The sequence below is a fragment of the Eutrema salsugineum genome, unplaced genomic scaffold (assembly GCF_000478725.1).
Source record: "Eutrema salsugineum unplaced genomic scaffold, Eutsalg1_0 scaffold_10, whole genome shotgun sequence".
NCBI lineage: Eukaryota > Viridiplantae > Streptophyta > Magnoliopsida > Brassicales > Brassicaceae > Eutrema > Eutrema salsugineum.
Window position 1 is genome coordinate 5,867,046 of NW_006256908.1, and position 24,503 is coordinate 5,891,548.

At 33.4% G+C, this 24,503-nt stretch overlaps 4 protein-coding genes across 4 annotated transcripts; 3 read left to right on the plus strand and 1 right to left on the minus strand.

Moving 5' to 3' along the window:
• The first annotated feature begins 9,621 nt into the window (after window positions 1–9,621).
• LOC112081568 lies at window positions 9,622–10,871 on the plus strand. The gene is made up of 4 exons (XM_024148333.1): window positions 9,622–9,982; window positions 10,121–10,194; window positions 10,412–10,486; window positions 10,752–10,871. Exons 1-4 carry the CDS (start codon window positions 9,622–9,624, stop codon window positions 10,869–10,871), a joined length of 630 nt encoding a protein of 209 aa, XP_024004101.1.
• A 5,652-nt stretch (window positions 10,872–16,523) lies between these two features.
• On the plus strand, window positions 16,524–16,929 carry LOC112081469. Its single transcript, XM_024148177.1, has one exon. It carries the CDS (start codon window positions 16,579–16,581, stop codon window positions 16,720–16,722), a length of 144 nt encoding a protein of 47 aa, XP_024003945.1. The 5' UTR covers window positions 16,524–16,578; the 3' UTR covers window positions 16,723–16,929.
• A 3,608-nt stretch (window positions 16,930–20,537) lies between these two features.
• LOC18026947 (pentatricopeptide repeat-containing protein At2g30780) lies at window positions 20,538–23,010 on the plus strand. Its single transcript, XM_006410115.2, has 2 exons — window positions 20,538–20,949; window positions 21,102–23,010. Exons 1-2 carry the CDS (start codon window positions 20,689–20,691, stop codon window positions 22,254–22,256), a joined length of 1,416 nt encoding a protein of 471 aa, XP_006410178.1. The 5' UTR covers window positions 20,538–20,688; the 3' UTR covers window positions 22,257–23,010.
• An 80-nt stretch (window positions 23,011–23,090) lies between these two features.
• Window positions 23,091–24,367, minus strand: LOC18026948 (oxygen-evolving enhancer protein 2-1, chloroplastic). Its single transcript, XM_006410116.2, has 4 exons — window positions 24,065–24,367; window positions 23,738–23,970; window positions 23,612–23,662; window positions 23,091–23,524 (listed from the first exon to the last, which is right to left on the minus strand). Exons 1-4 carry the CDS (start codon window positions 24,309–24,311, stop codon window positions 23,264–23,266), a joined length of 792 nt encoding a protein of 263 aa, XP_006410179.1. The 5' UTR covers window positions 24,312–24,367; the 3' UTR covers window positions 23,091–23,263.
• Window positions 24,368–24,503: the final 136 nt, after the last annotated feature.

Sequence of the window (24,503 nt, forward strand, 5' to 3'; positions counted from 1 at the left end):
AGCTTAGGTCTTAGAAATTCATGAATTTCTAAATACTGCTATCACACCAATATCCTCTCTTCTCTTATTTCGGCGACTATCCATCTTGCTTCCCCGTTTCCGTCAAGATCAACCGGAATTTGACACGGCGAATCTTTATATTACCGCCGTTTAAAGCTCCGAACATGGTGGACAAATCTTGTGAACCACCGCCTTTTTCATCCGCAGCGAATATTGAAAGGTACATGTTTAGTCGTTGACACATCTACTTCAACTCTGTTATTGTTTCGTAATTTGAATGTTATCTGATTTTACTCGCAGTTACCCGCATACATCGTCGTTAATTTCCAGGATCTAGAATTTTTTCTCAGCTAGATTTCTCGTTATTCTTCCTCTTTTTGGACACATAAACGTTTGTCTCATAATCCATTTCTAGTGATTCATGATTTTGGTATTTTTTACCAGCCCACTCTCATTCTCATCCGTCTTATAAATATCCAGATCTACGCTTTCAGATCTGAGTAGTCGACATCCGTCTTAACAGTTCCGTCATTTTTTTGTTGTTATTGATATCTGGTTCTCTTGATTTTGTAGATTTAGAATAGTTAACTATTTTTTTATGCATACTGAGTAAATAGTAATTACATTGAATATAATCATTAATAATCGTTTACTCTTATCATCTATAACACATACAATAAATAACTACTCTGTATTCAGTTAGTCTACATAACTACTATGCACATATAACCAACTACCAATATAGCTATGGGTAGTTAACTATGTTATAACAATAGCTAACTTTTTGCCATTTTTCCTTTGTAGGGATATGTGTTCTCTTCGACAATGTGAACCCACACTGTTTGCAAATAATGTGCTTCTCCAGATTCGCGATGCACTCGTTGATGTCTTTGTAAGGGTTGCTTGATATTCTGCAAATGATGCTTGTTCATTTGCTTGTTCATGTAAGGTTTTAAACAAAACATTCAAGGAATCATCTCTCATCAAGGCGCTCAACCTATCTGCCTTCATTAAACAATTCAACTTAATGAAGCGCTACCTTGAATTATTTGAGTCAGCGAAAATGGATAACTACCAATAATTGACTTTGAGTAGTAGCTATCTAATCTAAATAGACAATTATTAATACTTACTTAAGTATTAGAATCAACTTAGAGTTTATGGAGAAATTAGACAACTACTACTAATCGATTCGGAGTACTAGCTATCTAATCGAAATATGTTACAAAGTAGTCAACGTCTCGGTGTCATTCAAACGAACCTTCATTTTAAACATAGTCACCTACTAGTAGTCGTCTACTAGAAATATATGAACACAACAAACAAAAGAATTAGAATTAAAAGGGACGTCTATACTGAAGTGATACATGACTAGTTGGTATATGTCTATTTATTTTCAACTTGGTGCAACTATAGAAAGTATCGTCCAAAATTTCTCACACTTTCAGAGTGAGAGAATGTTTGTCTGAGGGGGATACAACTTTTTATGAAAATAGTTGTCTACTACATATCCAGATACTCTGAGCTAATGATTTTCTATGAAAATAGTCAATTGTGGCTATAAAGTTACCATTGTGACACCTTCCAAGACACCTGGTACAAAGCTTTGCCGTATTCCTCAAATTTCTCTGTGTCATTCAAACGAATTGGACCAACCACATTTCTACCACAAAGTAGTCAACTATGACTCATTATAAAAAGCTCACTATATTACAAACACTAAATAGTTGACTATGTTACCTTCATTTCTCCTCTGGATGAGAACTTTATTTTCTTTGGTCAACCATCTGGTCAGCGTATAAATGGAGGAAGTAGTTCTGAGACACCATAACATACATGAGTTGGTACGAGGTGGAATGATCTTTCATAAAGGGATCTCCAAAATCTAGTTTGTTTCTCTAGATACACCTCTCCCATTGGCTTCTCGTTTGCAAAGAAGAAGTTACCGATAACTTGATATGTACACCTCTCCCATTTTTCTGTTGTAAACTTCATACTCATCGTGGCCAACAACAACTACCTACATTTTAAACATAGTCATCTATTTGTAGTCGTCTACTATAAAAATATGAACACAACAAACAAAAAAAATAAAATTGAATAGAATGTCTATACTGAAGTGATATGTGACTACTTGGTATATGTTTATTTACTTTCAACTTGATGCAACCATAGAAAATATCGTCCATAATGTCTCATAGTTTTAGAATGAGAAGATGTTCATCTGAGGCGGATACAACTTCTTTATGAAAATAGTCGTCTACTACATAACTGCATATTCTGAACAAATATTTTTTATGAAAATAGTCAATTATTCCATAGAGCTATCTTAGATTTTAAATGATACGAGCAAAAAGACACCGTGTATAATTTCTTGAGAAAATACGAACCATAACGCTAAAAATCAGAAACTTGAATGTTTGGTTCATGGGTGTTGTGTTAGTGGCTATTTATCTGATCCACAAAGGTCTCCTTGAAATTAACATATTCGTACACGTAATACTAGACGACAACAACGTTTAAAATTTGCTAAAGTAACAATAAAGTTTATGCTGTTATTGTTCCAAAAGCAGATAACGTCTGTGTCTTGATAAGTTGGTGTGGTCCCAACCTTAGTCAGAAAAAGTAATATCTAGATTTAGAGAATAAGGGGTGTAATGTCATTTCCACATACCTTTTTTCGTTGACTTATGCTATCCACTTAATTGACTGATTTCCTATGTTAGTTACTTAATTTATTTTCTCAGAAATAATATTGATGCAAATCACCCTTGAAAAAAAGACCTAACTCGTCCAAGCACTTTTTGAAAACTGTCAAAAGTTTTAATGGAGCGACTCAACCATTTGGACACAACCTTTTTTTCTGCAATTTTCTGTATCGCTTATCCAAAAGTGTTATAGCACCATAATCATGCATGTAGACTCTCTCAAATAAGTTTATTGAATCTGGTGTATTTATAATTATAAGAGTTTTTTAGTCCGACTTTAATATCCCTCACGTTTAGAAATGGAGCACCAACACTAATCACTGTTTTTGCTTTGTCATCGGGAAAGTCCATGTTTTCTGCAATTTTTCTTCTCCATTGTCCAATTTTTTTCCAACATCTGCAGAGTGTATCCATCAATGTATAGCTAGGAAGAGACTAGAGGGCTACATGGTACAATATAATCCACCAATTTTATTTCAAGTTTTTTCTTAAAGCAATGTAGAATGAATGTTCATGGATATTTTTAAAGTATTTAAAAGTTAATTACAAGCACCATTAAAGATTGCATCCTCTACTCCCCGTTCTCTGATCTCAACATTGCCTGTCCAAAGCAATATGTGGGACTGAAGGGGTTGCGCAGAGTACGAGCCATGGATTCGCAGTGTGATGACGAAAGAACAAAAGCTTTTCTGTTATAGGCAAAAATGGAATGGCGATGAGAGCACTGTATACTCTGCATATAAATAATAATATAGCGCGACTCTATTAATTATTATTGATCTTTTTTTCTCTCTTTTTATTTTCTTAGGTTAGCATCCACTTTTGTGTTCTTAAGTTATCTCAATTATTGTATGATAATTATCAATTATATGTTTACCCTCTAAATATAGAGAAAAATAGTTTAAAAAATAAAAATCTAGGTTCATTTATCATTTAAGAAAATCAAAATAAAATATAGGGTTTATGGGAAAAAACCAACCCATACAAAAATAGATATAAGTACAGTAATTGAGATACTAAAATTAAAATTGAAAAATAGGGAATCCAACAAGAATTCTGTACCAGATGACGAAAAAATGGTAGATAAATTTGACGAAGCTCTCGTAAATGTTAATCTCAATTATATTGTGAGACGAGTTATTTTCTAAGGCTAAGAATGTCCATATCATGTCTTGCCAAAATGGATAAAGTTCCACTTCTATTCTTAAAAACATTCTTAAAACATTAGAAGAAACAGAAACATGTCTAAAAAAACAATTTGCACAAAATATACACAATATGCATATGTGATCTAGATCCAAAATATATGTAAAATTATATCATATCACATCATCCAAAACTTGTTTGGCATCCTAATTAATCCATATTGAGCGTAAGAAAATGTCAACACCAAGAGATATTAAATTTGATAAACCAATGTTTACTATGGTATATGAGAAAACTGAAAATATGAATTGTTCATTTACATTACTATACTTCACAATGAAAATAATAATCACCAGCTGCCAAATTTATTGCTCTCATTCACCATCCGGCTCATCAAGATAGTCGACATGCTGCAAGACTTCATATCCACGCCTGATGTTGAACCTGTAAACTCTGTGAGTATCCTAGAGTGTGCTTCTCAAGGATGTATCTTCCCACTGGTTCTGATCACGGAAATAAATCGTGTCAACCCTGTATATTCCACTGCGTCGTGTTTGAATCAAGTTAGAGTTAACCAGGACAAAGTGATCGCTGTGTTGCAAAGTCTATTTTTTATGTTTTTGTTAACGTTTGAATATTGTTTTATTTTTGTTTGTACCTAAAACTCATATTAGGTAATTTCATTTTTTTAAAGGTTACCAATATATATATATATATATATATATATATATATATATTGACTATTAATCAAAAAGGTAAGTTCATTCACGAGTTTGTATAAAAGGATGAATACATGTGATGCTTAAGACCATCTTCAATGCATGCCTCTATTTTTTTACTCTAAAATAGAGGAACTCTAAAATAGAGGTGTATTTATCTCCAATGCTTACCGCTATTTTTTCATCTAAAAAAAATATTCTCAATATATTCTTTCTGTTAATTATTCTTAACATCCATCATTAATAAAATTTATGAGTTGACCTCAGTTATTTCTTTTTTTACAAAAATTCACATAAATTATAATAATGCTAACTTCTGATAAATAAAATTTTTGAATTAACTCTTTATTTTACTTTTTTATAAAAGTTTCTATAGTTATAGTAATACTAATCTTTGATTGATAAAAATTATAAATTAACCCCACTTATTTTAAGTTTTACAAAAGTTTCTATAAATTATAATAATATTAGAAGTAAAAATTCATAAATTAAAGAAATCATTACATTATATGTTTTTTAATTTTTTTCTAAACTATAACCAAAAATATTATATTTTTATTCAATTAAATATATGAAATTTTATATTTTTTGCATAAATGGAAAGATTTAAAAGTTGAAGGACTATTGTATAAATAAAAAAGTTCACCTCTATTATAGAAGAAAAAAATAGAATCCCTCTATATTTAGAGAAAAAAATAGCAAACTCTATTTTAAAGGTGAAAATAGAGTTTATGATTCTCTATTTTCACTTCTATAATAGAGGTGAGTTGGAGATGTCCTAACAAATCTTAAGCATATAACCAAGTGCTTCTGAGTGTCGAAGATGCTTTTGTTCTTAATGAATAACAACTGAAATTATAGATGTGGTCTGGAAGTCTTATAAGAGAGATTTTATTTCAATGTAGGTAATTATTAAATTTGGAGTTATGAGCTTCCAACTCAAAATTGATTGGTAATAATAGATTGAGTTTTATTTTTTATATACTAACTATTGATGTGGGACTTTTATAACACTCTCCTTCATCTCAAGCAATCAAGACTGAAGTGTAGAAACTTACAGAAAGAAACATTCATATAGAGGCCTAACCGGCCTAAATAAGAGTGATTATGATACCATATGAAATAAGAGAATGAATTGAGAAAAAAAAAAAAAAGAGAGAATGACTTGAGTATAATTCACAAAGGCAAAAGATATTTATTATACAAATGTTTAACCGACTTTCATAGGTTCTGGCATGTTCCTCTGATGTCCTAAACTTTTTACTATGAAATATATCGTTTAAACGATTTTTATATATCCAAAATACAGATTCAATATTACCATTTATCTAAGATACGTCTATGTATCCAGTAGTATTTATGTCTCAACGATCGAATTAATCAAATTGGACCAAACCCAAAGAAAAGCTATCTTGGTCCAAACTTATAGGTACTTGAGAATATAACTTAAAACCACAATGGAAAAAGTATCTAATAAATATCATGATATCACTGTAGAAGTAGAACACTTTAGGGACTAATAGAAAAATCTAAGTAACTGTAACATAATGTCTAGATATATAAAAAGAAAATTAGGAAGACTAGGATAAGGATTTTGACCCCCCCAAAAAAGAAGATTTTTTTAGTCTTGCCAATTAATATTCCTTAACTCCCCCCCTCCCCCCTCTAATTTGTGATCAAGTAGAAAAAGTAGATGAAAAGAAGAAAGAAGAGTGTGTTAAGAAAAATGTGTTATTATTCATCACATTATTATTTGTCATCTTTCTACACTTCCTTGAACACTTGTCATATTGGTTGGACACTAATCTTTGTATTAGAAAAAAGTGATATCCTAATCACCATGACACATGTCTTGATTTTATTCTAACTCTTCATCTATAAATAGATGGTTGTAATGAAGAGAATGTACATCAACAATAATAACAAAATACAAGCACAAATAAACGCTTTATTCTCTCCATCATCTTTCTTAGAACACAAACTCTTACTCACCTTTATTTATAATTAACTAACAGTTTACAAAACGTTATCAGCACGATCCGTTTCTATACCAAAAAAGTAAAATTTTATTATGTTCAAATAAATGACTTTTTTGATCCATAGTCTTTTGATAAATAAAGTATACTGAATATTTTATAATATCAACTTTAAGAGTATACCTCATAACATTTAATCCAATAGCCAGTGTTCTCAATAACATCATTTTGAAATCATAAGTCTAATAAATGTAGCCATAGAAATCTATGAGATACACGTATAGAACAATTGTTGATTTTAATTGCTTCATTGTTGAATCATGCTCACATACATGGTTAATGATTTGTTTGGTTTATGAAGTAAATCTTAATTAAACCAATCGATCTTTTTAGTCTCATGTTAGATGAACTTGGAATAAAATTTGGACAACTGTAGAAGTATTGGTTTGATAAATAATTGGTTTGAGTTGGTTTAGTCAATCGCTGGTTTGATATGAAATCTTATATGAAAAGACAAGTACTATATATTCTAATATTATCCGTGTATTTATAAATCATATGTGTATTGACGTGTATGTTTAGTAAACAAATTTTGCATTAATTGCAATCTTGGTGGATATTGAATACTTATCTGATTTTACATTTTGTCTAAGTGAACGAATTTAACCATACTGTTCATGGCATAATTATAATATCTTTTAAAATGTGTTATAGAGATCAATATGATTATAGTATCTCTTTGATTAAATATCCACGTTTCATATGATTTTTGCATTATTATATTTCCATCATGTTATCACTTCGTTCTAAGTGTGAGACATGCTTGCTTACTAAGAAATTGGCAAATCGTTAAGTTGGTTGATTGATAAACTATTGGTTTCGCATGGCTAAGATAATTGTAGAGTGATTCTCTATTTTTAAATATTCATGCATGATCATTAAATGAAAATTATGGAATACACTTTAGCACGAATTGAGCACATAGATGATTGAAACAGGTATTTTACATATAATTTATGTATTCTGAATTTAGTATGATTTCTCACGAGTTTTGCATAGACATGATTTTGTACAGATTTCAATCATGCATGCTTGTTCTCATCACCATGAAAAATTACACATATTGATCGTATGATCTTGTTTAATTAGTAAATTGATTAATTTAGAATTTAATCTAATCTTATGATTATTATTTTGTGTCATCACCTCTTTGATGATTTTAAGATCAAGTACTTGACTCAAAAGATCCACAAATTCTTTAGAGTAATCTAAAAGAAAGATATGATCACCAAAATGTGACATACTATAATAAAAAGAAAAGACCACACATTAATATATGTCAAGAAGTGGCTATAGAAATGGTCATAGATAGAAACATAAATGTGGATATGGATATGGATATGGTCAAGATCAAGGTTGAGATAAGAAAGTTTATTTTTAGAACTCAGATACTCACTAGAAGTGGAAAAATAAAAGATGATAGCATACAAGAGATATTTCTCTCATGTAATGATGAAATAAGCTATTGTGAATACAATATCAGGTAGCATAAAGACTACTGAAAGCTCTGGAAGAGCAGATATGATTTGTCTATGGGAATGATTTGAAATCATTGATGAGTTATCTCTCCCAAGTCTCAAAAGATTAAGAGAATCTAAGAGAAGCTACATGATCCAAATTGGGCATGTTGTTGATTTATATAACGAGATTTAATTCAAGATGAATGGATCTGAAGTGTCATCATCTCGAGGGGGAGAATTCAGAGTCGTGCCTTATGTGTGCTGAGTTAGGCATTTGCCTAAGGCCACCAAAAAGTCGGCCACCAAAAAGTCAAAAAAAACAAAAATAAGGCCATAATTTTACTGGATTAGAAAAGCCTATATACTAGTATCATTATTGATATTTATTTTTATGGATATTTATAAATGAAAAGGAAAATTTTGAAAAAGGAAATTTAACTAAAAACTTGAAACAATCATAATTAACAAAGTCCCACATCGTTGAGGAAGCCTATAATTTTTCTTCAATATAAGTAGCAACATCAATTACAAATCTTTTTGAGTATAAAAACCAACTTTCAAAACAAAGTTTGTGTTTGACCGGATTCATCGGTTTAATCACTGGTTTGCAAAGTTTTAATTGGTTTATTCCAGATTTATCTGATTTTTAAAAGTCTGATTTTAGTAGCTAATTCAAACCGGTTTGTCAGCCGGTTCTCGGTTACATTTACAAAACTGGCTGATTTGTGGCTACATCGACATCAAGTATGTTTGAATTTGAGTTTAAAATTTTTTGAATTGTGTTGGAAATTTAATTGGTTAGACATAGCATAACTGTTTTCTTCCATAAATTTCAGAAGATGTCTCCGGTGCCAACAAGAAAACACATTCCTGGATCGGTAAAAAGAGAAAGGAAGAAAAAAGACAAGGAGTTCAACAAATCTCAACAAGGTTCTATACTTAGGTTTGTAAAAAGAACTAAGATTGCTAGTGAAAAATCTGATGGAATCGAACATCCTCAAAAATTTGTTGATGGTGGGTCTGATGAAAATATGGCTGATTGCGGAGATATGAATGAATCGGAAGATGAATTTGTGAATGAGAAAGAAGATGAGAATGCACAGGACGATGAGAATGTCGAGGTAGCTGATGATGAGAATGAGAAAAAAGATGATAACAGTGCTGGATTTAAGGAGTATTATAAAACTTTTGATTTTTATGATCCTGGAAATTGGAGGAAATTGATCAACAACAGAGAGATTTTCTAGTTGAAAAAGGACCTGGACCTCGACAAGAAATTGGCTATCAATTTCCAAGAGACAAGATTGGTGGTAGACATTTTTCTCATTCATATTATACCAGAGAACTTCGTAATGGTGAGAAACAAGATAGACGTTGGCTTGTGTTTTCAAAAACATTAAAAAAAGTTTTTTGTTTTTGTTGTAAGCTATTTAGTAAAGACGACAATGCTAGTCAATTGGCGTCTAAAGGCTTAAAAGATTGGAAAAACATTTTAGGGAGCCTTAATAGGCATGAAACCAGTTATAGCCATGTGTTGTGTATGAGTCAGTGGATGGAGCTAGATATGAGGCTAAACAAAAACCAAACTATTGATAAACATGTGCAAGATGAGCTCAATAAAGAGAGGAGTCATTGGAAAGATGTGTTGCTGAGAATTTTCTCATTGGTAAAGACTCTTGCTAAACAGAATTTGGCGTTTCGTGGAAGTAACGAGAAAATAAGCGCAGACGGTAATGGAAACTTTTTAAGCTTTATTGAGATGCTTTCTGAGTGGGAACCAGTTATGAGAGAACATCTTAGGCGTTTTGAAGATGGTGAGTCTCGTCATCATTATCTCAGCAATAAAATTCAGAATGAGGTAATAGCAATGTTAGCTAATGAGATCAAAGATTTGATCATCAAGAAGATTAAGCGTGCAAAATATTTCTCTGTCATTCTTGACTGCACTCCTGATGTTAGCCATCATGAACAAATGACCCTCATCATCCGATGTGTTGATATCTTAGAAGATTCAGCCAAGGTAGAGGAGTTTTTTCTGACGTTTTTAAAAGTTGATGACACATCTGGAGGACTTTTTCGTGAGATTCAAGATGTGTTGGTTGCTCTTGTTTTGAGGATTGATAATGTTAGAGGACAAGGATACGATAACGGATCAAACATGAAAGGAATACATAAACGAGTACAAAAAAGATTCATTGATGTCAATCCACGTGCGTTTTATACACCGTGTGGATGTCATAGCCTCAATCTTGCTTTATGTGATATGGCAACCAATTCTACAAATTATATCATTTTTTGGGATCATACAACGTATTTATCGCTTGTTTTCATCTTCAACTAAGCGATGGAAAGTACTTGAGGATATGGTGGGAGGACTAACAGTTAAATCTTTATCCCAAACTCGTTGGGAGAGTCATGTTGCATGCGTTAAGGCAATAAGATTTCAAGCTCCAAAAATAAGAGATGCCTTAATTTATATAGCAGAAACTAGTGATGATCCCGAAGCACAAAGTGATGCTGAATGTCTTGCCACAAGTGAAACACATGGTATTGGAAGTTATGAATTCTTGCTGTCCATGGTTATTTGGTATGATCTTTTATCTGCTGTTAACTCCGTTAGCAAGAATTTACAGTCCGAAGACATGAATATTGATTCTGCTATTGCTCAGTTAAATGGACTTATTTCTTATTTCCAAAAGTTCAGAGAAACAAGTTTTGAGAGAGCAAAATCTGAAGCTATTCTATTGTCTGAATCCATGGACAATGAAGCTGTATTCCCTACAAAGGCAAAGCGTGTTATAAGAAGAAAAAACCATTTTGATGAAGATTCAGAGAGAGTTGATGAAACAATGAATTTATCACCGGAATAAAACTTTAGAATTTCTTACTTCATTCAACTCATGGACCAAGCTTTATATTCTCTTCAGACGAGGTTTGAACAGTTTCAGAAGTATGAACAAATATTTGGTTTTTTGTTTGATCGAAAAAAAACTGCAAGAGGCAAATGAGGATAACTTGATGGTTTCTTGTACCAATCTTGAAACCTATCTGAAGCATGGAAATCATTCAGATGTTGATGGAAGTGGCTTATTTTTTGAACTAAAAGTTCTAAGACAAACTTTGCCAAGAGACTGCAAGCGACCTATAGAAGTGTTAAACTTTTTGAAAACAAAAGAACAAGGCTACCCAAACTCTTGGATTGCTTATCGGATTTTGTTAACAATTCCAGTTTCAGTTGCTTCTGCAGAAAGGAGCTTTTCAAAGTTGAAATTGATAAAGTCGTACCTCTGATCAACTATGTCGCAAGATAGGTTGAACGGGTTGGCTATTATTTCTATAGAAAGAGAATTGGTGAAACAACTCGATTATGTGAGTTTGGTGAATGATTTTCTAGGAAAAAAAGGAAGAAAAAATTATGTTTTAGAATTTCTATAGTTTCGGTTATTATTATTATTATTTTTGTATACGTTTAAGACGATAATTTTTTATTATATTTTTATAAGGGCCACATTTTTTTAATTCGCCTAAAGCCACCACAGATCTAAGCACAGCTCTGCGAGAATTGAAAAATACCATAATTCATAGTAAGTGAAACATCCAGAAGATCATGTTCAAACTCATATTCGATAAATCATGTGTAAAGAATTAAAAAAAAAGTTTATAGACATTCATTAAAGATTCAGAAAATTCTTATATGTTGTACATAAGGCAAGTTTCATAATGCGGCTTTCTCTCTCCATAAATTTGGAAAAAGACAAATTTTTGGTACATATACAAAGAGATATTGTGGATTGATCACCCACTATGTATCTTTGCGAAAGTATTTGGTTAATTGATGTTTCTCAGTAGCTCAGTGGTAGAGCAGTCGGTTGTAGATTGAAACCGCATTGAATCGCATTATGCCAATGAAAAATTTTGAGTTCTCCCCAAAAAATTGGTTTTAATCAGGAACCAGATGTTTCCCATATAAAGTTTTGGATAATGTTGCTCCACCACATTGATCTATGATGGAACTCAAAAGAGGAATATATGTTGAATATGAATCTCCCTTGATGAGTGAATGTATTAAGCTGTCATATAAGGGATAATATTAGAATTACAGACTGTGGTTTCAGTGAGTTAGTCTTTCCAACAATTAAGAAAAGGGGAGAAAATAAACAGCTGGAAAATCAGTGAAAGAATTATCTTGATCCTCGGAAAGAATGTGCACTAAAAGGTTTGAAAGATAATTTATTTACAAAGTTAAGCAAATTTGATGCTAGAAGCATTACTTGACTATGATTAAGTGATACCAGTTGTGTTCCAATTAATATTGACGCCCCAGGGGAAGGAACAATATCAACTGTTATAGAGGCTAAAGATCACATATAGAAATATTGGTTCATAAGAATCCTCGAAAAGAAAAAGGAGCATATTATAAAATGGCAAGGTCAAGGAATGATTCTCTAGAAAATACATAGATATGAGAAAGAAAGAAATCTAGGTTTTTAGTAATGATAAGAGAATTCAACTAGTTGAGTCATGTATAGAATGAATGGAATCAAATACAAATCGACGTCGATAATATTTTTGCATTAAATGAAGCAGTTGATGATGAGAAATAAGGATCGAAACTGCGATACAAAAGATGTATTGAAAAATGCATAAAGTAATGATTTGCCAATCATGGTAAAGACCGTATAAGTAAAGTCAAATCTCTTGTAAAGAAAGATTTGGACCAGTAGTCCGTATATTTGAAAGTGTAAAACTTATGAGACATAAGTGGATATTTATATGAAAGATGAATGAAAATGATATATGAAAAGATATACTTTCTTGTGGTAGATGCAACTATTTTACAGATCCTTTATCAGTTTAAGATTGAGAGAAAGACTTCATTTAATCCTAAAAGGATATCAAATTGCTAGAAGCAATTAGAAGGATTAATAATATCAAAAATATGTTCTCGGGAACGCTACTTGATTGAAATAAAGAATGATAATCATCAAAACTCCTGAAGAGTTATTTTGAGTAGTATAATAAAAGAGATTATTCCAGAGATGCTATCTTGGACAGGTAACTAGAGATATATGTACGGCACGTTTTGCCGATTACCACTTTGATGGAAATGAATTCCCAGCGTTAAGGGAGAAGATCTAGAGAATCACCGAAGATAGCACAAAAGTGTACACAAACTTTGGCTTATCTTGATCTTCCTACCAATCAACGTGAGAGTTCATAAAATTATATATTTGTAAAATTTGGCAAACCAGTTATTTGATGGGATTACATGATAAAGTCATACATCCCCACTGTTTATGCTCCATCAAAGATAAATGTCTTGGAAGAACATATTGATGTGAATAGAGCAAATGAAGCGCAGGTTCAATTAAAGCAAAGAAGATCGATGGGATCATAAGATAAAAATCCCCTCCTAAGTACAAAGGATTATAGAAGAATCAATAAAAAAATGAAAGATCTCGGAAAGACAAAGGTTTGTCTTATATTATAAATATAACATTTTTGAGATGGAGTATTCGTACTTCAATCAGATTTCACTAAAAGGATATTAAAGCGCTTTTGTATGAATAAAGGGACTCCTTTGAGTACTCCAATGGTTAATCGATCTCTCGATACGGAAATAGATCCCGACCTTGTGAAAATAACGAAGAAATATTAGATCCTGAAGTACCTTATATGAGCGCTATTGGTGGACTTATGCATCTTGCGAATTGTACTCGATCAGACATAGCATTCGCTACAAATCTACTTGCTAGATATAGTTTGTCCCCTACACGTAGATATTGGAATGGAATAAAACATATTTTCTGTTATCTTCAAGGAACAATTGATATGGAATTGTTTTACCTTAGACACTCCAAATTCGGTTTAGTTGGTTTTGCAGATGCAGGTTTTTTTATCACATCCACATAAAGCTCGATCGCAAACCGGATATGTTTTTACATTTGGAGGTACTGCAATCTCTTGGCGTTCTCAAAAGCAGACACTGGTCGCCACTTCCTCAAATTATTCAGAAACTATTGCACTTCATGAAGCATGTAGAGAGTGTGTATGGCTCAGATCTATGATTCATCACATACAAGAAGCAAGTGGAATAATCATGAATAAGGAGCCAACAAAATTATTTGAAGATAATTTTGCATGTGTTTCTCAACTCAAGGAAGGCTACATCAAAAGTGATAGGACAAAATACATCCCTCCAAGATTTTTCTCCTACACTCAAGAGCTCGAGAAAAATAAAATAGTGGATATTCAATATATTCGTTCAAGTGACAATGCTGCAGATCTTTTTACGAAGGCGCTTCCTACTACAACATTCAGAAAACATATTCACAGCATTGGAATGCGACGTCTATAAGATCTATAAAAGGAAGACTATATTCAGGGGGAGTTGCGTGGTTGTACTCTTTTTCCTTTTTATGTTTTTTGTCCCAAATGAGTTTTTCTATGATAAGGTTTTAATGAGGCAACATGCAACACATCAATGGTGATGGATACTCAAGGGGGAGTGTTAAAAAAAATGTGTGATTATCCATCACATTATTACTTGTCATCTTCTTACACTTCCTTGGACACTTGTCATATTGGTTGGACACTAATATTTGTATTAGAAAAATGTGATATCCTAATCACCATTACACATGTCTTGATTTTGTTCTAACTCTTTATCTATAAATAGATGGTTGTAATGAAGAGAATGTACATCAACAATAATAACAAAATACAAGCACAAAGAAAAGTTTTGTTTTCTCCACCATCTTTTTTAGAACACAAACTTTTATTCATCTTTATTTATAATTAACTAATAGTCCACAAAAGAGTGATCTATAATCATAAGTTCTCTCAGTTGTTTTTTTTCTAAATGTTTCCCAGTAGAGGATTATTCTTGTGGTTCATTTTCTTTTGAGTGAACCACGGCCCGATCCAATATTAGTTAGCATATTGCCAAATCATTCGCCAAAAAAAAAAAAAAGAGAGAGATCCAGTTCATCAAACATACATTTAGCCATTAACAAAACTTTAATCGTTCTAACCGCTTATATTTTTCTTTTGCGTTGACAACCTTTTTCAAAAAAAAAATTAAATATATATTTTTGTTTTTCTTTTAGATAGAAAAAGAAACTAATATGTAAAAAAACAACCATATCCTAAAATACTTTTAGTTGGTTTGCCAAGAACTTGATTTTTTGTCAATATGAACATAAAACATACCCAAATACGGTTGGCTTAACCGGTTAGAGGGGTGTGCTTACCGGATATGAGTTTCAAATCTAAACGGTATTTAAGAAATAAGATATGATTTATGTTTGTAGGTCCGCCACAAGTATTGGTGTTTGGACCAGACAAATTAAATTACGGACCAAAGATCCTAAATTTCTTGGTTATAAAAAAGTTATAGAACAAAAGACCCCATATGTTATTGAATAAACATTGACTCAATTCTCCATATAAGATATTATTCCAATTAAAGTAGCCAACATAGTAGAAAGACTATGACACCAGCTTTAGGGTTTTATGCTTTAAAAGTCGTCCCCAAATGCTATCTGTAGAGTATATATGACTAGTCATATTATTATTCACACACACATGTATGGTAAGTATGTAGAGGTTGTATATATAGACAACGCTACAAGAAGGCGCATGGCGAGGCAACGTGAGAGTGTGCATGAACTGTTCCTTCCACGTGTGAAACGTGAGCTGCGACCAACTTCCATGAGGTTGGCTCACGTGTGGGCCATCACATGCCACGTTGTGCTAACTTGTGGTATTAACCGTGGCCATGTCAGACGTGTACTCTCTTAGCTTTTCACAAAGGGCAAAGAAACCAAAAGATGTTTAAAAGTTACCTCTAGAATATTAATTTTGTTTCTTTTGATATTTCAACTGTCGTTTTATGTGTCTAAGCATGTTTATAATCAATTCAATGTGGTGCCTTGATTAAATTTGTGTGTCTATGACTATAGGCTGGATGCACATTGACGTCATATCAAGTATTAAGTCAGTGTAATTAAGAAAGAAAAAAAATATATGAGAGAACTTAGTCAACGTTTGTCTAACTCTATGATACAGTTAATGATTTTGACCTCTTTAAAATTTTAAAACTTTCTCTAGACCATCAGATCAGACTTCCTTAAACCGTGAAACGTTTTCATATTATTGCTAAACTGACAATGATTAGATATAGACTAGCTAATTATATTTATTTTTACAATTGATTAGAACTTACCTTCATGATGTAAAATTCCTAGTGATAATTAGATTGGCCAATATATACCAGAATCTTGTAATCACTTGTGAATATATATTTCTTTTCTACAACGTTCAAATATAACCCCACAAAATGCCCCAATGTCGCTGTATTGATTATTCTTGAGAATATATGAAAGATGAAACACAAAGGTAAACCTAGAAATGCTATAAATTGAGGGCAGTTCATGAGCTTTATATCTTCAAACAATACTAAAAATCCACTAGTAAACCAGAAACACACAAAACCCTAATTTAAAAAATGGCAGTGATGAGTCACAACAACGCAGAAGGTAGGCTATACGAGCCAACTCAGACTTGGCTGATTCCTTACTCACAAACTGGTGGCCAAGAGAACGGAGGAGACGATGACGATGACGACTGTGATGTGGCTCCGGCGGCTTGATCATGTGCATTTTGCCGTATGCTATTGTAAACTTAAATAACAGTCATTTAATTAAGTATAGTAATTGTGCTTCTTGTCTTAGAACCACACACAAACACACACACACACATATCTAAATTTAGCTGAAGCACTAGATCGTGCCTGACGCCTGTATCCATGTCATAAGCAGGCTTTTAGTAATTATTACATAAACAACATTTTTGACTTTGGAGTGTTGAGAAACTTAGCTAGCTTTATGTAAACATATAATGTATTGTGAGCCGATTACTTCATGAAATAATATATATTACATTATTTACAGAAGGTGTGTGGTTATATATAGTATATATCACATTAAATTATATCGATATATAGTAATCTATGTAATATAATTATCATCGTCCTTTGCTCAGCCTTTTGTCGTTATCTTATCTCTACCTCTTAGCCTCTTAGGACCACTTACAGCAAATTTTAGTAAATTAATATATATGACTCAAATGTGAGGTATATAAAGAAATAATTTATCAAAAATATATGCAATTGTTATTGTTATAAATCTTAAAGCGTAGAACGTTGTTAATATCTTGAACAGCTAGCTGTTAGCCAACAATGACCGATGATGATCATTGATAAAAAAAGCTAGTTTGTCGCGCACCACTTGGCTCATTAAACAATCGATCTCTTGGCGATGTATACTTTATCAATCAGATAGTCGAGCATCAGATGATCACAAGCATTCAGCACCACAATGTTTTTTTCCCAATTTGTAAGTACATTTATTATGGATGGTATATTGGTATATATATATATATATATGTATGTGTGTGTGTATATGTATGTACGTATGGGCACATATACATGAGAACATACTATGAACTTTTCAATTCGTAATATACTAAAAGAATTGTACAACAATTATTATTCATAGCCTAATGCCTAGCTAGCTGATATAGTGATATTTCAACATCATGTATACAAACGAGTATAGAAATGAATATAAAATAGGTTTCTTTAGATTCTAGTCCTTAACTAATTGCGTCCAATCCATCAAGCACAAAGAATGGTAAACCATAGGGCGTTGCAATTCGGATTTCTTATAAATCGTAGTTTAGCATTGCGTTTTTTTTTTTTTTCATCTTGATAGAGTTTGACTTTTCGGTCCAATTTGTAACATATTGAACGTATATATGGTATCAGTCCTAAGATTTTAATTATAATTACATTAACCTATAATGTCTAGTTGCAACAGCTTATTTAAAAATATTTAACTATCCATATATTAATTCTTTATTTTTGAATTGACTCTTACAAGTAAATAGATAATTTTTCTTTCGATAAGCATGAATCAAAATTTTCACAAGCCAAAGCATAAAACAAAAGAGGATATCTGATATTTGCTTTGTGTAGATTGATATTGGTGAACCTTTTATATGAGAAATCCTCTGGATTGACAGAAACACTGTTTGTTATATGTGGATGGCAACCAACAAAAATTCGGTGGGTACATTATGTCACTTCCAATCCAAGTATCGGAAATTTGTAAGTTTTTTTCTGTTAATTTTCGTAAGTTTTTGGAGATGTTAAAATTAATGAGAAATTTTCACAAAATTTTTAGAAACACTTTGTCCCTTTTGAAAAGTAAATTTTTTGGAAAATTTCACAAGTGTTTGAAAACTTTCAGAAGCTTTACGTGACGACATTGAAACTCTAATCCCAACATCCTAAATTATAATACTTATTTCAACACATGTTATTCAATATTTATATATTGATCTAGCTAGTCAAGTATTTGCAAAATTTGTATTACATTTCCTATCTTATTCTCTATTAAATAGAGTTAAAATATTTGAAACAACTTATAATTAATTATATAAAGGTATATCAATCAGGAGACCTTAAAACTTTTTATTAATATGCGTACAAAGTCTACAACATACACTAGACGGAAGAGGTATATGCTTATTGTTCTACGTGCATATCAACTTATAACATGTGTTGTTATTAGTATTTGCATAATTATAGGTGATCAAGAGAGAGAGAGAGAGAGAGAGAGCAACTTATACAACTGAATGTGGAAATGCAATAAGAGGGAACTTGCGGCAAACGTCAATACCAACAGCTCAATTCTGCTATGTCAGATTGATGATCCCCCGGTGGTGGTCGAACCTCTACCCTCCAGTCAAATCGGCCTACTAGATTTGCCACTGCCACTTGTGCCAAACCCAAAGCGAAACTTGTCCCGGGACAAATCCTTCTCCCTGATCCGAATGGAATGTAGTTCAGATCTTTTGCTCGGCAATCTAAAGGTGAATCTAAGTGCCTCTTTGGTTTAAACTCTTCTGCTTCTTGTCCCCATAACGCAGAGTCTCTTTGGATTGCCCAAGCACTGGTTATCATCTGAACAATGCCTCCATTACAATTTTTTCCAATTTATTTGTTTTAAACAATTACTCCCTCTGTTACAAAATATAAGTCATTGTAGATTTTTTCACTCAAATTAAAAAAACCATTCAATTTCAGTTTTACCCTTCATCAATCTATTATTTATTAATTTCACACTGATTAATTACTTAAAAGAATAAGAATAAAAATAAAAGTGGAATTTTTTTCAAATATTTGCATTAAAATCCAAAAATAACTTATATTTTAAAACAAAAAGTTGATCTTAAAACAACTTATATTTTGAAACGGAGAAACTATTATAACTAACACCATGATTTTATTTAGAAAAACATTTTTTTAGTTTATGATGACCAAACTTCAATTACAAAAATTGACTTAAGACATGTAAAGGGTATGTGTGAACAAAATGCTACTTTAAGCAAATATTTCTTTGGCAAATGATAACTGTGATAATAAAAATATTTAGTTATTTACGTATAAGAATTTGATATTTGCTAAAGAAATAAAGATATTTTACCTCTGTCCCTGCGGCTATATCATATACCATTATCGAATTATCATGATATCTTCACTCAATAGTCTAAGAAGTATCATTTGAAGAGAAGGATGCAACCTCAGAACCTCTTAATCACGGCTTTTAAGTATCTCATCTTCTCAACTTCTTCTTCTTCTTTTATGTATGAACTAATCAGCGGTGTAGTATTTGACCGAATCTCGTCTTGGAGTTTCTTCATACATTCGGCCTTTGCATATACTTTTTAAAGTAATTTTTGCAGCAAATACCTTTGCAAGAATATACTGAATTTCGGATAGAACTTATACGTCATCTCACATATACGATTTATCGAAAAAAAAAAGGGACAGACATTTATACGTCATAATTTATATCTGATATCATAGTATTGATTATGTGAGATTAACTCGAGATTTTGGTTTGCAAGACAATTTTTTACCTGGTCGTTATGTTGTATGCTTTTGATCCAATTTCAAAAGCTAATGCTGATTGTCGGTGTGCCTAGTTCTTTGTTGAGATAAAAAAATATGCTTCAAGTGACATATTGAAAGGGAAATTGAAGATGTTGCGACTGCTGAATGCTGATCATTTAGAAATGTAACAAGAGTGTTGACATAGACATTTGGTGTGGGCAAGAGAATATGATCTTGGGGAAACTCAATAACAGTATACTGAATATGTCAAGAGATATACTCAAATCTTAAGGACCCATTAGTGTTGTAACCATAATAAACTCATATGAGTAGCACTTGATCCCTCAAATCCCACAGTTTTCTTTTTGTCAAAGTTTTAAGACCCTTAACTCTCAAAATATTATTAAGAAACCCCCAGATTTTGAATACATTTTAATATTATTTATCAGTTGGGCACAAGGTAAACCAAGTGCAATTACCATATAGTTGTGTTAGTTAACCGAAGTTATGGTAAGCGTCACCATTTCACATCGGTTATCTTCTTCCCCTATCATAAACCCTAATTTTGGGGGTCTCTGCACAGTTTTGCAGATCCTTAGATCCGATCTTCTCTATCAATTTAGCCGGAGCTTCTGCTTCTCGGCGAATTCGTAACCCATGACATCAAAATTCATGAATTTCAGTGGTCAAATTTTCAACAAATTCGCACGTGCGACTACCTTGCCTGCTCATCACACCAATTTGGTCCAAAGGGTTTCGATTTTGAAAGACGAGCTTTTAGCGATAGGTAACAGTAAGGAAAATTTCGAGAGCGTTTTGAATCAGAAAGGGCAGTGGCTGTTTAGAAGTTATAGTGATGGTGCTGGGATTGTCGAGCTTATGGATCAACTCTTTCCTCATCCTTACTTGGCTCTTCAGGTTTCATTTCATCTTTTTAAGCTTCAAAAAAAAAGTTCGAATCTTGCATATGTCTCTAGTAATTTCATTATTAGATCGATTTTGTGTGTAAGAAAGTTGGGTTGGTTCAGGAATCTAAGTTTGTTTAGATGTTATGTTAATGTTATTTTCAGGTTTTAGAGTGGAGAAGAAGACAATCAGATTGTTGTATCCCTTTGTCATCGGAAGAGTATGCAAAAGGAATCAAAATCGCGGGTCGAGCTAGGGACTTAAACTTTGCAGTCTATCTTTTCAATGATGCGGCGAAGAAACGAAGTCAAACAACTTCAGTTTACAATGCTTTGATGGCTGCTTACATGTACAACGGGCTTGCCGAGGAGTGTCAGTCACTTTTCATAGATTTCAGGAGGCAAACGCATTGTGCTCCGACCATTGTGACTTATAATATTCTGATCTCGGTCTATGGTCGGCTTCTGATGGTAAAGAATATGGAAGCTGCTTTCGAAGAGTTACAAAAACAAAATCTTTTTCCAAATTCCGGCACTTACAACTCTCTGATCGCTGGTTATGTGACTGCCTGGAATTGGGATAAAATGGAAGCTACTTTTCGAGAAATGAAGACGGGTCCTGTTGAGCCTGACACCGAAACGTATCTGCTAATGCTTCGGGGGTATGCAAATTCAGGGAGTTTGAATAAGATGGAAGAAATGTATGAATCGATTAAAGATCAGGTTGGTGTAAACAGAGGTCCTTTGGTCAGAGCCATGATCTGTGCATATTGTAAGAAAGCTTTTGAGGGTAGAGTTGAAAAGATTGAGAATTTATTGAGTCTTCTCTCTGGGGAGGAATATTTTCCTTGGTTGAATGTGCTTTTGATTCGACTATATGCTCAAGAAGACATTCTGGAAGCAATGGAGAGTAAAATCGACGAGGCATTTGAGCATAACACATGTGTTAATAAATCGAGCATTATGCGGGCAATCTCTGCAGCTTACTTCAGGTGTAATGAAGTTGACAGTCTTGTTAATTTCGTCAAGCGTGCCGAGTCTGCTGGCTGGAAACTATGTAGATCTCTCTACCATTGTAAGATAATGATGTATGGCTCCCAAAAACGCTTTGAAGAAATGGAAGGTGTTGTAAATGAGATGGGAGAGACAAATTATGGGCTTGTAACTAAAACATTCGCAATTATGTGTAAGGCTTACAAAAGTCACGGAATGGAGTTAAATGCCGAGAAAGTGATGGGAAAGATGCTGAAACATGGGTATGAAATTACTCCAAAAGCACATCGAACTCAATCGGCTTCAGATGCACCTCAACTTGCGTAAAGAATTCCATTGTTCTGATTTGTTCAGTGTCTTTTTCTAGCGTGACCACTGGCTACATAGAGGATCAAAAGAGGTTAGTGCATAGCGTTTGGTTTCTTTTACTTGGTATATCAGGCTGTTGAACTGTGCCCCATGAGCTTTGAGAACAAGATGTTGACAAGGCTTCCATTATCCGTCACTGGAGTTTTTGGGATGAGACTAGAGCACCTTTATTTCCCTATCATGAGTGGCTCCGGTCATCACTATCTTGCCATAGTTGTACATGTTACAGACAAGAGTTTTGAAGTTTCCGTGGCAGATTTTGATCCTGTTGGTGGATGAGAAACATCAGTAAAACAAAATGTCTGTGAGCTATGAAGAACAGGGTCTGCATTGTCTGGACTTTTTTGCCTGTGGTAACAGCTGATAGATCGGAAGAACTATGCTTATCTTCTTTCTTGAGACATGAAGGCTCTGCCAAGTGAAGTTATTACCTTGAGAAACCTGACCGATGTTGCAGCGTGTTTCTCTTTCTGCTAGCTCTCTGTGTCCAATTTCTGATAGCTGCAAGTTAACAATTTCTGTTGTTAGGCTATCAATACTCTCACACATTTGCTCTGTTGTTTTGGTTGAGCTCGGTTCGTAATTTAGAGGAAAATAGATAGCTCAGCTACACCGATGTTTCAGTATAGTGGGGACCTCATATGCTAATTTACAACATATTCAGAAGTTCTTCTAACGAATAAGCCACGGAGCTTTTTGTCTGTGTTAAACCTTTTCATTAGAGTTCTTTGTTTCTTTGCAATTTTCCAAGTATGTGATAACACAAATGATCAGGATCTACCAGCAAAAGAGTAAAAAAAAGATAAGGCTTCATCACAATAGTAACAACCAGAGAACCTTAAATTCATAGTTATCAAATGCTTGTTTTGTTTTCTTGATCCATCTTTTTTTTATACAAGAGACGATGAAGAAGAAGACAAGAAAATAACAGAGCATTCCATTAGTGTATTTCGATTTAGTTAGTTTCAAGCAACACTGAAGGAAGTAGCAGCATTCTCGACGAATTTCCTAGCTCCTTTAAACCACCTCTTGTCTCCTGCTTGTGCTTTGCAGATGTAAAGCTTCCCACCATTCACAGTGGCTGTGATCAGCTGGTGCTTCCCGCCTTCATCTCCATCAGCTGTTCTTGTCAAAACCGACAAGTAATAGTACTTTTTCCCACCGATCTCTTGTGTTGATGTTTCAAGAATGTTTGCAGTTGCCACTGCATTTGCATCAAACCCTCCCTGCAAATAGATCAGTACCAACACTCTTGAGCTTTCTGTTCCTTGTTTACTAAATCGATAATGCGAGTCCTTAAAAAGGGAAATTACCTCAGAGGCGGTTTCTCCGAAGTAAGCTTGCTTTCCAAGGAGATAATTGACCTGCAGAGAAACCAGAAACAGTTATGGCGATTCTTATCTGATTTGAATTTTTGGGTGTAAGAACAGAGCTGAAACCTGAGAAAGAAACTGTTCGGGAGAACCGTAATCAGTGATGGCTTTCTTGTCTGTTGGAGTGACCATTACAGAGACATTACTTGTGGCGTCGAAGTTGTCTTCGAACCTTAGGACTTGTCCTGGATACTCAACTTCTTTGCTTGGGTTCCACTTCGATGGGATCTCGATTTTGAATCTTTCTCCATTGTACGGCATGAAGTCTGTGTTGGTCTTTGGCTTCCCAAAAACATTTGCTGCAAAATAAAAATCAAGAAAAATTGCTTCAAGATTGTAATTGATATGAATATGATCTATTATCTATATGACCGAGATGTGTATGATAAGTACCGGATTCACCATAGGCAGCATCAGCAGGAGAGACTTTGGATCCGACGGCGGCAGCACCGACGAGGAAGGTGAGGGCAAGACGGCGGGAGACGGCGGAGTTGATGTCTTCTTGAGACTGTTGAGCTCTGCATACTAAATGGAGGGGTCTCGATAAGGTCACGTGATGAACCGACGAGGAAGAGGAAGATGATCGTGCAGCTGAGGAGGTAAGTGCACTTTGGTGCAAGAAGCCTGCGCTGTACGCCATTACTTTCTTTCTCTCTCTCTTTCTTGTTTTCAACGTGAAGAGTCAAGAAGACCAAAGAGAGGAAAGTGCTTTTAAAGTAGAGAAGTTGATGTGAAGATTGTTCATTGGCTGCTTTTGGATTTTGGATTTTGGGGCATCTTCTGTTTTGATAAGGTTGTATAGGTGCCTCATCTTGCCACGTGGCAGTGTTGA

What these genes read in the sequence shown, in the direction of transcription:
- LOC112081568 (XM_024148333.1), top strand. Translation starts at nt 9,622, where the DNA reads ATGGAGCTAGATATGAGGCTAAACAAAAACCAAACTATTGATAAACAT. An exon ending in GATCATCAAGAAGATTAAGC is followed by an intron (nt 9,983 to 10,120) that starts GTGCAAAATATT and finishes CGTTTTTAAAAG; the next exon opens with TTGATGACACATCTGGAGGA. An exon ending in AAACTCGTTGGGAGAGTCAT is followed by an intron (nt 10,487 to 10,751) that starts GTTGCATGCGTT and finishes TAAATGGACTTA; the next exon opens with TTTCTTATTTCCAAAAGTTC.
- LOC112081469 (XM_024148177.1), top strand. Translation starts at nt 16,579, where the DNA reads ATGGCAGTGATGAGTCACAACAACGCAGAAGGTAGGCTATACGAGCCA.
- LOC18026947 (XM_006410115.2), top strand. Translation starts at nt 20,689, where the DNA reads ATGACATCAAAATTCATGAATTTCAGTGGTCAAATTTTCAACAAATTC. An exon ending in ATCCTTACTTGGCTCTTCAG is followed by an intron (nt 20,950 to 21,101) that starts GTTTCATTTCAT and finishes TGTTATTTTCAG; the next exon opens with GTTTTAGAGTGGAGAAGAAG.
- LOC18026948 (XM_006410116.2), bottom strand. Translation starts at nt 24,311, where the DNA reads ATGGCGTACAGCGCAGGCTTCTTGCACCAAAGTGCACTTACCTCCTCA. An exon ending in TGCTGCCTATGGTGAATCCG is followed by an intron (nt 23,971 to 24,064) that starts GTACTTATCATA and finishes TTTATTTTGCAG; the next exon opens with CAAATGTTTTTGGGAAGCCA. An exon ending in CCGAACAGTTTCTTTCTCAG is followed by an intron (nt 23,663 to 23,737) that starts GTTTCAGCTCTG and finishes GTTTCTCTGCAG; the next exon opens with GTCAATTATCTCCTTGGAAA.